This window comes from Terrapene carolina, unplaced genomic scaffold (assembly GCF_002925995.2).
Source record: "Terrapene carolina triunguis isolate 2854851 unplaced genomic scaffold, T_m_triunguis-2.0 Scaffold374, whole genome shotgun sequence".
NCBI classification, from domain to species: domain Eukaryota; kingdom Metazoa; phylum Chordata; order Testudines; family Emydidae; genus Terrapene; species Terrapene triunguis.
Window position 1 is genome coordinate 2,546,324 of NW_020664725.1, and position 13,719 is coordinate 2,560,042.

Sequence of the window (13,719 nt, forward strand, 5' to 3'; positions counted from 1 at the left end):
AATAAGGGACTCAGTAAGGCAGACTTATTTATTATGTTGTTGTATTTCAAGACCGGGGGGACATTTTCTTTTATGAGACCCCAGCTATGTACACGCTGTGGTAAAATTAATAGCACAGCTTACAAATCACAGATCTGAAACAGGTGTGTGTGTGGGGGGGGAGAAAAGTCAATTCGTGAAGCTGCAAAATCAGCAACCATCATTAAATCTATTTGATAGAAAGACAGAGAAATACCATATATACACAGTACAGTATCTCAATCCAGCATTGCATGAGTCTCAAAACTCTCAGACTAAAAACAGGGGTAAGAGGAGACTCCCCAGAATAAATAGAGTTATTGGTGCCTCTAATCCTAATCACCACAGGAAAGCCCTGAAGATGAAAATATGAGAAACACCAAGCCCAGCTACTTCCACTGGCACAAAGATAGGGTAACTGGTAGTTATTAGCTCCAGCACAATGACTTGAGTATTTCCACAACTGACTTGACTAGCTGGAGCTTCCTTTTACACCTTGAATAAAATTCCAAGATCAGGACCCTTACATCATACATGCGTCAAAGCACTCTTACATTCACTAAATGGTGGGGATGTTCATAATCCATGTGTGTCCTGGATAGAGAGTTGGTGTGTCCCAGGTAAAGGCCAGTCCCTCCATTCAAGCCACCATTCATGATCCCATTAACTCCATTGGGAACCTTGTGATGGAGGTGTGGACAGCCATTACTGAGACTACCATTGCTGATGAAGTTTCCATGTATGCTGCCATTGATGCGGCTTGTGCCTGGTAAAGTAGCGTATTCGACCATTTGCCCATTGATATCTGCACCTTGGTAGAGGTAACCAGGAGGGTCATACTCTGCAAAGGGAGACCCACAGGGAAAAAATTAGCAAAATTATGCTAACAATGTGTTCTAAGTATTCAATGTATGATTAAAGAATATTTTATTTTTCATCATACTTCTAAAACCAAAGTCAGATGAGCGTTTCAGACATACAGTGTGACTCATCTACCCCTTTTCAGGGGTTTTATAGTAGCCATAAATTGTAACATCTAAGTGTTTAATATGCAAATGTTTTCCATCTCTACAATAGCTATGTCCACATACTAATCCTCTTGGTCTGGAAAGAATTTAGCAGAAGATGTTGCTCAGTAAAAATAGGATTTTAAAACAGGACCATTTGCATGATCAACAGGCTTTAAAACTCTATGGCAGAGACAATTTAGCTTATTCTGGTCCTGCTCAGTTTCAAAGGAAGTTTTGCATAATTTGGGTTTGCTGGTGGGGAGTATGGATCATATTTAAACAACCACAGACTGTGCAAATAAAGCTAATTAAAGTACCAGAAACAGAGGGAGCTATTTAAAATGTCATGTAAGACTCCGACTGCTCAGAGTATTTGCTGGGAATAGAAGTGGATCGTTTATAGCGGCGTACAAAAGCTAAGTATTCCATAGTACTTCACAGTGTGTTTCTAGTCAGAAACTGGCAGGTTTCTGCTTATTAACAGCTGCTCCACAGCCTTTTGCCAGCATTACAATGAGCCTCAAAAAAAGTGCCACAGGATCTTTCACTTGATCTGGAAAAATTAGAGAGAGGCAAAAAGAATGTTGGCTTTACACTGCTATCTAGAAAAACACTTACGCACATGCTTAGTCTAAGCATGGGAGTACTGCCATTGAAGTCAAAGGGACTATTAATATGCTGAAAGTTAAGCACGTGGCCTTAGTAACAACACAAGTGAAGAGTTTCTATCACTAACCAAATACCAGTGTGATCATAACAGAGGATGCACTGTTCCCATTTGGAGCATTCAATATAAAAGCTATATATTTATTGTCTAATTTTCATTACCCTCATTTTTTTTCATATTAAACTAGGGCTGGCAGGAGAGGAAACCAAGAATAACTTACTCTGCATGGCGTTTTGCTGGCGATTCTTCCACAGACACATGGCAATGAAAACTATCAGAATAAGGACCATCACTCCAAGGACACAGCCCACAATCAGATATAGCATGTCGCTGCTCCGAACAGGGCCATTTGATGGGCCAGCATTACCTCCACCGGCACGATCAGGAGAATTAGGTGGTGTACTCAGATCCTTCACTGGATATTCCGATGCTCCAGGTGTGCGTTTCACTGGTTGAAATACAGGAGACAAACATGATCTTCTGAACCCAACTTGGAATGAAGTCTGCAGAAATGTTATTCTACATGTGTTTATCTATCTGTTATTCAACTATACAGTTATGAAGTGGAAATAGCTACCATTAAATTTAGTATCCCAATGATTTGTAGATAGAAAATTTTCAGCTCAAGATTTTTACATTAGCTGATGAGGTCAACTAACATTGGATGGTAACTATTTGTTTTAGAAAATACCTATTATCTACCTACCTATAATCCCATGTATCTAAGCCAAGTTATACTTCAACAAGTAATTGAACGTAAGCATTGCTAGAAATTGCACTAGCTTCCAACCTGAAAGAATACAAATCTTTCCACTTCTGAGGTCAGGAAAAACCACAATATGCATTTCTGTCAACTAACCATTGCCAGATGCCCTACTTCTATCTGACGGGAACCCTGCTAACCTTTACTGTTTTCAAAACTGCATTCTTCAGGAAATTAACAACCAGGTAGAAACCTTACAAAATTCAAGACGACGTCAATATGACACCTGCACTAAAGTGAAAGGCACCATTTCAGCAGCTATATATTTGCTGACTACTAAGTAAATACATACTGAATTTAGCCACTCTGTGTTCCCCAAAAACAATGTAAAGAATTAGTTATTGGTAATTAATTTTGCAGGACTAAATTTTTCCATCAGTGAATATTACAACCAAGCTTTTAAATGAGGGTTTGTACTGAACATTTTTAATATTGTATTTATAGCATTAGAATTTGTTTTGCTAAAGGTTAGCTCATGCTTAGGGAATCTAATAGAGAACTGTAAGACCAAGTTAGTTTTTGAATGCTAATTACCTCTTTGAACAGAAATGACCAAACAAGCCGTATTCAGTGTCTAGAGTCTCATCAACACTCACCTTGATCTGCTAAAACATGTTCAATACAGACTGCCTGGTCTACATTAGGATTTTAAAATGTGTCTAGCTAACAGGATTTTTAAACATTTTCTTCCTCCTAGTCTGGACAGACCCTGTGTGAACAGGGTGATCACGCCTGCCATCTCGTCACAGTTCTGCTGGGGCAATGTCAACAGAGGCCCACGCTATGCTGGGATGAAATGTGTGGGGGCTGAATCCTCCTTCCTCTGGGCAGACTCCAGCTTGCCTGAAGACAGGAACAGGAAGGAATGAGGCCATCTTGCTCAAAGAGAAGGGCCCAAAAGGCTGCTTGTGTGGGTGACCCCTTCCAGAGCCAAGCCAAGAAGGATCAAGGCTAGAGCATGGGGGCAGAGACAATGCTTGCTCCCATTTGGGGTTGTTGCTTAGGGCCCCAGATTGCCTTGATTTGGTCCTGAAAGAGGTCATAAGAACGACCATACTAGGTTAGACCAATGGTCCCTCTTGCCTAGTTTCCTGTCTTCCAACAGTGGCCAATGCCAGGTGCCCCAGAGGGAACAAACAGAACAGGCAATCATCAAGTGATCCATCCTCTGTCGCCCATTCCCAGCTTCTAGCTAAAAGAGGCTAGGGATACTTCAGAGCATGGTTTTGCAAGCCCTAAAGGAAACGTCAATATGAATGTTTGACAGCAGGTTGTCCCCCTGGTATAGTCTTAAAATCTTGAAGAATTACAGAGCTGTTGATAACTAAGCCAGACTCTGGGTAGGATATGTTCCACCAGATGTAGGTGGTCTGAGAGATTGCAGCTCTCAGCCCTGCCCTGTAAGGTAATAGGTATTGCACTGTAAGTCTGATGTGCACGCTTGCAGACTCCTCTCAGAAGTAGTGCATTTGAAGACATATTGTACTTTTAGTGTCAGCATATTCCCTCTGCAACGTCACTTGATTTTAAAGATTAATTTGCTTAAGAAACCAAAGTGACTGTGATCATTAATTTCTTTTGCAAATAATTACTCTGACATTTTCAGAGTACAGTATTCCTATCTTCTTGCCAGAGGCAGGTAGAAATTGATGTGTGTGGCAGCCAACTTACTCGTCATGAATTAAGAATTTGAACAAGTCCCGAAGAGACAGTGTAGGCAGAAGTATATTATCTCCAATAACCAACTAAGTCACAGCAAGATGGTGTCTGCCTAAGGAAAGACCACCAACACCGGATGAACTGGGACTGTCAATAGATCCGATAGGTCTAAACATCTTTGCAAACGGCCTTTCCTGGAGACAAATGCATTGGTCTCTATACAGTCAGAAAACCTCAGCAATAGTAAATAAAAACAATCCTCCAAACATAATTATAGGAGATGGCATCAACTTTTTAAAATAAATGAGAGGGTCAGCGAGTAGAGGATCAAAGGGTAATTTTCTCATCGGGCTTTACATTTGACATTACCTCTCAGATAAACAAAAGTGCCTCCACTCACCTTTCGTCTCGCACATCATTACGTTGCTGTACTCACTTTCACCTCCCTCATTATAGCATTGCATTTTAATATCGTAAGATGTTTCTGGCTGCAGGTGGCTTATCAAATGCCACTGCTTTGTACCTAGAAAGAAAAATGAACCAAGATTTGTTTTCTTGTTTGCTATGAGACACTTGTGAGAGTGTGTGGGAGAGAAAATGTCTGAGTCATGGAAGAAAATATAGCTTCATGCCCTTTTCACTGGGCAAAAGTACAATGCTGGGTTGGTCACAGCTTTGCTTGGTGAGCACAGAAAGCATTATCTTTAAAATATTACATCTTGTACTTTTAAACAGAGCTGGTGGAAACTCTTCAGGCAATGTTTTTCTGTTGGAAATATCAGAATTCTTCGGTTCTGTTCTGAATGAAATCAATTTAAAAATCATGGAATTTCCTATGAAACGGAAATTCTGGTTGACACACACAATTCTAATTTTAAAGACAAACTAAACTTGATTTCTTACACTTGGAATTACTCTTTCCATCCTGAAAGATTCTTAAGCACTTTACAAGCTACCATACATATACACAGGAATCTCTTCATCCATCATTCACATGCACGCCTCTAGGGTGGAATGTGCCAGCTGTTTAACAACATACAATGTTCATGGCAAGTAGTGAGGCAGACTACTGTATCAAACAAACAGTAGAAGTTTAGGGAGACAATGTAATTATTCTCACATTAGAATTTGGCCAGAGTGCTATGATATACCCTGACTCTTTCAAGAGTACCATGGGATCTTCAGTGACTATAAATGCGAGGTCCCAGTTAAAATTCAAGTCACCCAATATTTTCACAGGAAGGATTCAGCTAAAGTCGATGTTATGACCTCGCCTATCTCAGTTAGTAGAAGCCACAAATAATTTAACTTATACTTTATGAAACATACTAGGGAACACTTTCAGATAACAGGCCTGTCTTTCTCACTCTCCCAGCCTCTTGTGGCATGGACTCCAATCCAAGCAAGCTTTTCTAATAGAATGATTTTGTTAACTCTGGCTGCTAGCCAACCTTTCATTTAGACACCCTCCTGAAGTACAGAGCACTTCAGTATAAATCACTCTCGGTTTTTACTTTCACAGACTTGTGACAAATTTTAATAAACAGGGACCCTTTTTGGAGAGTTTAATTAACTGTTTGAGCACTTCTAATCCCTCTTGGAAAATACCACCTTGAACTGTTTCCACTGTTTCTAAGAAACTGTCATACCACCTACTGATTTAAGTATTAATTAAAAAAATAAAGCCCACTTGGCTGGAAGGGCTGTGCCATCAAGATTCCATTCTAACGCAACAGAGTTAAAGCTGCAGTACAATTCCCACTGCAGTGTCACTAAAAATACCCTAAAAAGGAGGGTGTTTTTCACTCTACGACATGAGGAAGGCTCTTTTAAACTGCTTTCTTTCAGGGCTCCAAGTGGGGAACTACTATGAAACACAGCTCTCAGTCCACACACACGAAAATGAATAGATGCCCCAAATAAGAACTTTTATTTAAATATTGGTTGATGCTGGAATTGTCTTATTCCTAAAGCACATTTTTCCAAGGCTTTTTACTTCTGTCTCCTCTCTCCCTCCACCCCCAAACATTCCTTTCAGTAATTACTATACCAGGTTTTAGGTTTCTGCTTCAAACCATTAGAGGAACTGGAATCAATACAGGCGCTTTAACTGTGCTCTCCCTGCACCATTAGGAAGGGAAAACATTCAAAACAACTGACATCAGACTACATTTAGGGTTAAAATTCAATCTCCAAGATCGAAGCAACAGGGAAAAATTCAGCCCATCTAAGCAGGAAAGGGCAGGTTTAATTTTGCTTTTGCTGAAAGGTACAACTACTGGAGAGCCATATGATGCAAACACACAAACATTTTTATAAAATTGCTTGTGGCAACTTTTATAGAGGAAAAACCTTCTGTAAGCTTTTGACTCTGTCTCAGAAGACAAGACTTAGCAGGAAATGTTATGAAGCTTAAGGCAACTCGTTAACTAACACAACCATCACAACAGCTTTTCCACTAGTAAAAGAGTCTTTGTAAGATAAAATCTTCTGTCAAAACACTGATTCAAGAGTAACAGAGGGAAGACTGTGAAGGCCAATGGTAGCCATTTGTAATGTGTAAGGGTTAACCAAAAGGCCTGGCACCCAAGTTAAGGATCACATGCTTCTTTATACTTTTTTAATGTAAAAAAGAATCCAGTCACATCTGAATTGAAAATAGCGTTCACTATTTTACAGAAACATGGTAAAAAAGCTTTAATGTTTCAAGTTGCTACCATGTGAATTTCAATTGCAGGCTCTGGGATAGCCGAGCAGCTGCTAATGGTTTCAGACTGCCACAAAGATTTCAGTATGCATAAACTTGAAAATCAGGAATAAGCCAATTTCACAGCACAGTGGAGGCACATTTAAACCATTGCCCTGTGCGCAACATTCATAAACACACAAGTTCTGTGTCACAGAAGGCTAAAATATGTTTACAGACAAAGATACTGACTGCATAAGCTTTGAAGCGACCCTCTGAGCACCAACACTAGATATTTAACAGTCCTACAATCTGAAAAAGCTTACGTTACACCTTACAGTATTGTGCAGGCTACAGTCAAAGAAGGAAGAATTTGAAAAATAAGGGCCCGATCCTGCCTCAACTAAAGTCAATGGCCAAAAAACCCATTAGCTTCAACGGGGCAGAATGATGCTGCTACATTTATTTAAGCCAGATGATTAAGAGGGTGTTAAAAAATGTAAAATGTGACTACTACCTTCCATGAAAATGATGATCTAAAAGTTCCCAGCAAAATAACCCACTGGCTTACAATATCTGTTATCAATGTGTTTGAACAGCAAAGCGTGAATTACGCTAAACTGTCAAATTAGCTAACGTTTACTGAATGTTGCAGTATCTTGGGCTCAAAGAAGCTCCCTTATAACAAAGAGTAAAAAAATTAAGCACCTACTAACAAATAACTGGAGAGAGCTTCCCAATTTGCAACAGCAAATAGATGTTACTTACTGTAACTGGAGGATTCTCTGCACCTTGAGGTCTTTAAACCACGATTTGAGGACTTCAATAACTCAGGCATAGGTTAGGGGTTTGTTACAGGAGTGGGTGGGTGAGATTCTGTGGCCTGCGTTGTGCAGGAGGTCAGACTAGATGATCATAATGGTCCCTTCTGACCTTAAAGTCTATGAGTTCTTCGAGATGGTCCCTATCTGTATTGCACACATGGGTATGCACCAGAGTCCAGAATTTCTTTGAAGCAGTGTCCGTTGACCCAAACATGCACAGTAACTCTCCTCGTGCTCCTAACCAACCAGGTAAAAGGCAGTGCGAGTCGACACCTCTCCATTTCCTCCTCTTATTGCAATCCAACTGGATCCAAAGCAGAGGGGATGGAGGGCAAGTAGTGGAAGACAGATAGGGACCATGCATCTCGAAGAACCTCCAGTTACAGTAAGTAACCTCCATTTCGTCTTCAAGTGATGGTCCCGACATGTACTCCACACACAGGTGACTGTCAAGCAGGGTTGGCTGGAGGAAGGTGCAAGGAAACTGGTAGCAGAGATGTTTGTAGTACTGCCGTTCCTACGGCTGCATCTGCCATTGCTGCTTGAGTTAGAGCACAGTGTGATGTGAAAGTATGGCTGGAATTCCAAGCTGCCACTCTGCGGATATGCTGCAGTGGACTGCCCAATAAGGATGCTGTGCAGGCAGCTTGTGCTGTATGGAGCAAGCTGTGATATGCCCAGGAGAGGGAAGCTTTGCTATTTTGTAGCATTCAAAGATGCATCCCGAAACCCATTTAGAAATTCTCTGTGAGGATATGGCTTGTCCCCATGACCTTTCTGCCAAGGCAACAGAGAGTCTCAGATTTTCTAACAGGTTTGGTTTTCAGCATGTGGAATGCCAGGGTGCACCTGATGTCAAGGGAATGAAGTCTCTTCTCCTTGGAAGAAGTGTGGGGTTTTGGGCAGGAAACATAAGTATTTGACTGAACTGCAGCTCAGACACAACCTTGGGGAGGAATATGGGATGTAACCAAAGGGAAACCTTCTCCTTGCGCAATACTGTACAAGGAGGGTCCACCATCATGGCTCCCAGTTTACTGACCCTTCTTGTCAAAGTAATGGCTACTAAGATGGCTTCATGGACAGATAAGTCATGGCACATGTCACCAGAGGTTCGAAGGGTGGGCCTGTGAGTGTTGAAAGGATATGGTTAAGGTACCATTGAGGCGTAGGTTTAATGTCAGGTGAGAAGGTCCTGATCAAGACCTTCATAAATCAAACTGTGGTCAGGTGTGTGAAGATAGACCATCCTTGCACCAGGGGGAGGAAAGCATTAACTGATGTTAGGTGTACTCGCAGTGAACGGAGGGCTTTAAGAAGAGAAGACTGTCTAGGATAACTGGAATGCCTACAGCATCAAGTGGATGCTGGTGGTGATGTGCCCAGGCCAAAAATTGCTGCCATTTAGCCAGGTAGCAGAGCCTAGTAGAATCCTTCTTGCTTTGGGTCAGGGTTTCCTGAACAGGGAAGTCTTGGATAGTATTTTGGCCCTCCTTTGGGAAGCCCGAAGAATGGAGCCACGAATCCCTTCGCATGACCAGTCCTGTGGCCAAAGATCTGGATGCTATACCTGCAGCATTTACCGCAGCCACCTTTGCTATCAACCTCCACTTGCCCAGAGAAGACTGGGACTGGGCTTGGTATTCCATGGGGACTATCTTTCAATTCTGTGAGCCTGGTATGTGTGTTAAAATCATATTTGGCTAACAAAGCTTGGTAATTAGCTAAACAAAATTGGAGGCCTGCAGAGGAGAAGACCTTCCTACCCAGGAAATCCAGTCTCTTTGACCCTTTATCTGCCAGAGTAGATTTTTTGTTAGTTGGCTGAGCTCTCTCCGTAGCTACCTGTACCACCAATGAACTAGGAGCAGGATAGGAAAATGTGAAATCAGCACCCTTTGGCCGGCACAAAACAACATCTTTTGGCTCATTTTGGCGTAGGGGCACAAATTGCTGGTATGTGCCAGACTGCTCTAGCCAGTTCTAATATGGCCTCATTGATTGGAAGGGCCACCCTGGTCGGTTCCTGTGGTTGCAAAAATGTCCAGGAGCCGATGTTAAGGGTCCCTGGACCTCGTCTAGCAGGATTTGGAGATCATTAGTGATCCTTTGCGAGAACTCCCGATGTTGCTGATGGTTATCCAGCGGAGAGGGCAACGAAGGGGTGATGGCCTCCTCCAGGGAAAATGAGGAGGCCCTCATCAGAACCGGTTCTGGTTCTTCCTCCTCATACACTGAGGGAGCCGGCTGATGGGAGGTGGAGAAGCAGAATGACTCCTAAGAGGTGACTGGGGCGCCTGCCATAGTGGTCCCAAGGGCCTCAAATGCCTTGGCCCCTATAGGAATCGATATCGGGGTCCATAACTGGAGGGATAATGATGCCTCAGCTGCGTCAGGGTTCCTGTACCCTCACAGAGATACTGGTGCAGCTATATCATCTGACTCCTCTGATTCCAAGGATGGTTCTGTTGGTAGCAGTGGTATCATCAGTACTGAGGTGCTCCTGCCCAATGGAGATGGTACCTCTCTTGAGACAATGGTAACAGTTCCTCCTCTGGGGCAAGGATATCTGTCAGGCGGGCAGGGCCCGAAAGGAGTGGAGATTGTGGGCAGGGGAGGAAGATATCCTTCAGTGTTAAAAAAGGTCTCCGTACGGCCCAGAGTCCGAGGAGTTCCAGTACAGACACCTGAAGGACCTATTACATCTGATGCAGCAGATGGTCTTTGGATAGACAAGGTGGTAGCAACGATGAATCTGGACTTGCATTCATTGACAGGACTGGCAAGTGATTATCTTTCTACCCCCGATACCGTGGTCACTGCCAGATTGCTCTTTTTCTGAACCTTACTCTCCAACCTGGGGGTTGAGCTGGTTCCGTGGGTTCCATATGTGACGCCTCACCCGACCTGGACCAGTTCGGGGAGGAAAACACATTTTTTCTGGACAGTCTGCTGCAGGGATCTGTCCTTATGCCCATGCAAGTGTCTCTTACTCTCATGGGGAGCCCTGTGCGACGAGTCCTTGGGCTTCCATGTTAAGGGCTCTGCTCCAAGGGTCATGTTTGGAGGGGCTTTGCTCGTTGGTGGAGGCTGATGTATAGCGGGGGCTCCTGGGCCCAGGTCGGAGTGGGGCCTCATAACCTCTTCCATCAAGAACATTTTCAGTCAGAGCTCATGGGGCTCTCTAATTCCGAGTAGGAAGGATTTACAGATACTGCACTTCGCAGAAACGTGCATCACCCAGACAGTGCAGGCACCAGTGATACTCGTCACTGATGGAGAAGGACCGAGGGAAGGAGACGCAGTTCTTGAATCCATGGACCCTGCACCTAGTCCCGTAACCAGGGAGGGGTGGCGGGGGAGTATTTTATTCTATACTAAACTATATACTAACTAGAGTTTCTAAGCTAAGAGATAAACTATTTATAAATTTTTACAGGTTCTGCAACAGCAAAGGAGGACACGATTCTGACTCAGGCCATGCAGTGGTAAGAAGGAACTGGAGAGGCACTGACCTGCATTGCCTTTTATACCTTTGGTCAGGAGCACAAGAGGAGTTACTGCACGTGTGTGGGTCAACAGACACTGCTTTGAAGAAATTCCAGACTTGGGTGCATGGTGTGCACACATACCCATATGTGGAATACACATCAGGACCATCACTCGAAGAACTATGGGTTTATCTATCTTAGAAAACTTGCACCAGTGAAACTAAATCTAAAAGCCATTTAATTACACCAGTGGAAACCCCTAATTGTTAGATGTATGTAAACTGGTTTAAATCTCATTTATACCAGTTTATTTTATTTTTAGTAAATTAGTGGATTAAGCTAAACTGGTTTAAGCGCATCTGCATTTAGGGCTTGCAATGATGCAGCCAGAACAATTTAAAAGTGGAATTTAAAATCTATTAAGTTTGAACTATGGATGGAAGAAACAAGTTCATGCGGGGGCAGAATTTGGTGCTAAAAAGGTTAAAATCGCTACTGCTGGTGAATATATTATTTAGACTGAATTCGTTTGGGCAAAGTAGTTCAGATTTTATGTAAACACAGCCATTATGGTTACATAACTGTCTTCCTCAACAAATATCTGGCACACTGCCTCGGATAATGCATACACCACATCATACCTTCCACAATATCTCTCTTGTAATCACTATCATTGTCACTGTCAGTTGGCCGGTAGTAGATATAAAATCCTTGGATGGGGGTATTGTTGTTGCTTGAAGTAATATACTGGAAAAGAGAATAAAAATAGTACAATAAAGGATAAATCTATTTAAAATTAAAATATTTGATTATGTTTCAACAACGTCATGACAGAAATAAATTTACTTCATTCAGGAAGAGACCAGAAGTATTTTCAAGAAAGAGTGGTCTTAAGTAAGATAGAAGAAATAGAAGAAACCACTATAGCTCAGATGATGTAACAGTTTCCATTCTAATCCCCTGCTATCAGTCACCAGTTGCTGTCTGAAACTTCCATTTTAGCTGAGAATTTTTGCATGCTGGTCTCTGCACAAAGGTCAATTTCTTAGAGTCTTTGGGCTGGTCTACACTGGGGGCGGGGGGGGATCGATCTAAGATACGCAACTTGAGCTACGTGAATAGCGTAGCTGAAGTCGAAGTATCTTAGATCGATTTACTTCGGGTCCTCACAGCGCGGGATCGACGGCTGCGGCTTCCCACGTCGACTCCGCTACCGCCTCTCGCTCTGGTGGAGTTCCGGAGTTGACGGGGAGCACGTTCGGGGATCGATTTATCACGTCTAGACAAGACGCGATAAATTGATCCCCGATAGATCAATTACTACGCCGATCCGGGGGTAGTAAAGATGTACCCTTTGACCTAGTAGTTCACAAAGAGAACGAAAAATACACACCCTTCCCATTGAAAAAAAAAAAAATCTTGCAATCTCTTTCTGAACAGCCCTACAGCTGAAACAACTGTGGGTTTGAAAGTTGAAAACAGGCCTCAGTGTAAGTCAGTGCCTTTCAGTGCTTGACAGAGGCTTGTTCGACCACCGCCCCGCCTCTTCCTGCTCCGCCCCCACTCCATCTCTTCCTGCCCCATTCTGCCCCCTCCCCCGAGTGCACCCTGCTCTCGCTCCGCCTCTTCCTGCCCACGCTCCTCCCCCTCACCCCAGTGCCTCCTGCCCGCTGCTGAACAGCTGATCCTTGGCAGGCGGAGGTGCTGGGGGGCAGGAGCTGATTGGTGGGGACCGCCGGTGGGCAGGAGGCACTGGGGGAGGGGGAGGTGATCAGTGGGGCCTGCCAGCGGGTGCTGAGCACCCTCTATTTTTTTTCCCCGTGGGTGCTCCAGCTCTAGAACACCCATGGAGTCGGCACCTATACTTAAGAAAATTGTATTTGACAGAGCAATAAGCCTTTCAAAATCAAACTGAGTGCACAGATTTTTTTTAATCAGGTTTCATGGTGTCAACTGAAGGATCTACTCTGCATGTATATGGAGCTAAATTAACTGCACTGTGAAAAATCTAGTCAGACATACTGCGGCGGTGAATGCAGACATGTGACTGGGGAAAGCCCTGTTGAAGGGTTGAGGACGGACTCCTGCAGTTCTGAAGAGCCCAGAAGGGGTCCACAGCAGGGAGCTCTGGACACCTTCCTAGATCCTTTTTTCAAAATGGGACTTACTCTCATTTGAAGATTTTATTTTTAAGTCAAAGATATACCGGACCATTATGACCAAAAAAAGAAAAGAAAAGAAAAACAATTACAAGACTTATGTAATTTCAGATATAGTATGTAGTCATGCAGCTGAAGACTGCTGTGAGGCACAGGGGACAGAGTTAAGATTGTCCACGCAACTTTAACTTGGGTTAAATTGACTGGCTTGGGCTACACTTAAAACTGGTATCAGCATAGCTACGTCAATCAGAGGTGTGAAAAAACCCACGTCCAACCAGCATGGCTATGGTGACCAAATCCCCAGTGCAGATGCAGCTATTGCAACAAAAGAGTGCTTCTGTCAACATAGCTAATGTTGTTCCTATACCAGCAGAAAAGCTCCTTCTGCCGTGTAGGTTGCATCTACACTAGGAGGCTATGCCAGCTTGGCTATACTGAC

General features: G+C 43.2%; 1 protein-coding gene across 3 annotated transcripts in view; it reads right to left on the minus strand.

Moving 5' to 3' along the window:
- CDON (cell adhesion associated, oncogene regulated) overlaps positions 1 to 13,719 on the minus strand; it is a 92,877-nt gene that overhangs the window by 17,155 nt on the left and 62,003 nt on the right. For all 3 annotated transcript variants that reach the window (XM_026657865.2, XM_029912917.1, XM_029912916.1), the window contains 4 exons: positions 11,760 to 11,865; positions 4,518 to 4,640; positions 1,916 to 2,143; positions 573 to 859 (listed from right to left, as the gene is read on the minus strand). In XM_026657865.2, coding sequence (XP_026513650.1) covers positions 573 to 859; positions 1,916 to 2,143; positions 4,518 to 4,640; positions 11,760 to 11,865 — 744 coding nt within the window. The remainder of the gene's footprint in view (positions 1 to 572; positions 860 to 1,915; positions 2,144 to 4,517; positions 4,641 to 11,759; positions 11,866 to 13,719) is intronic.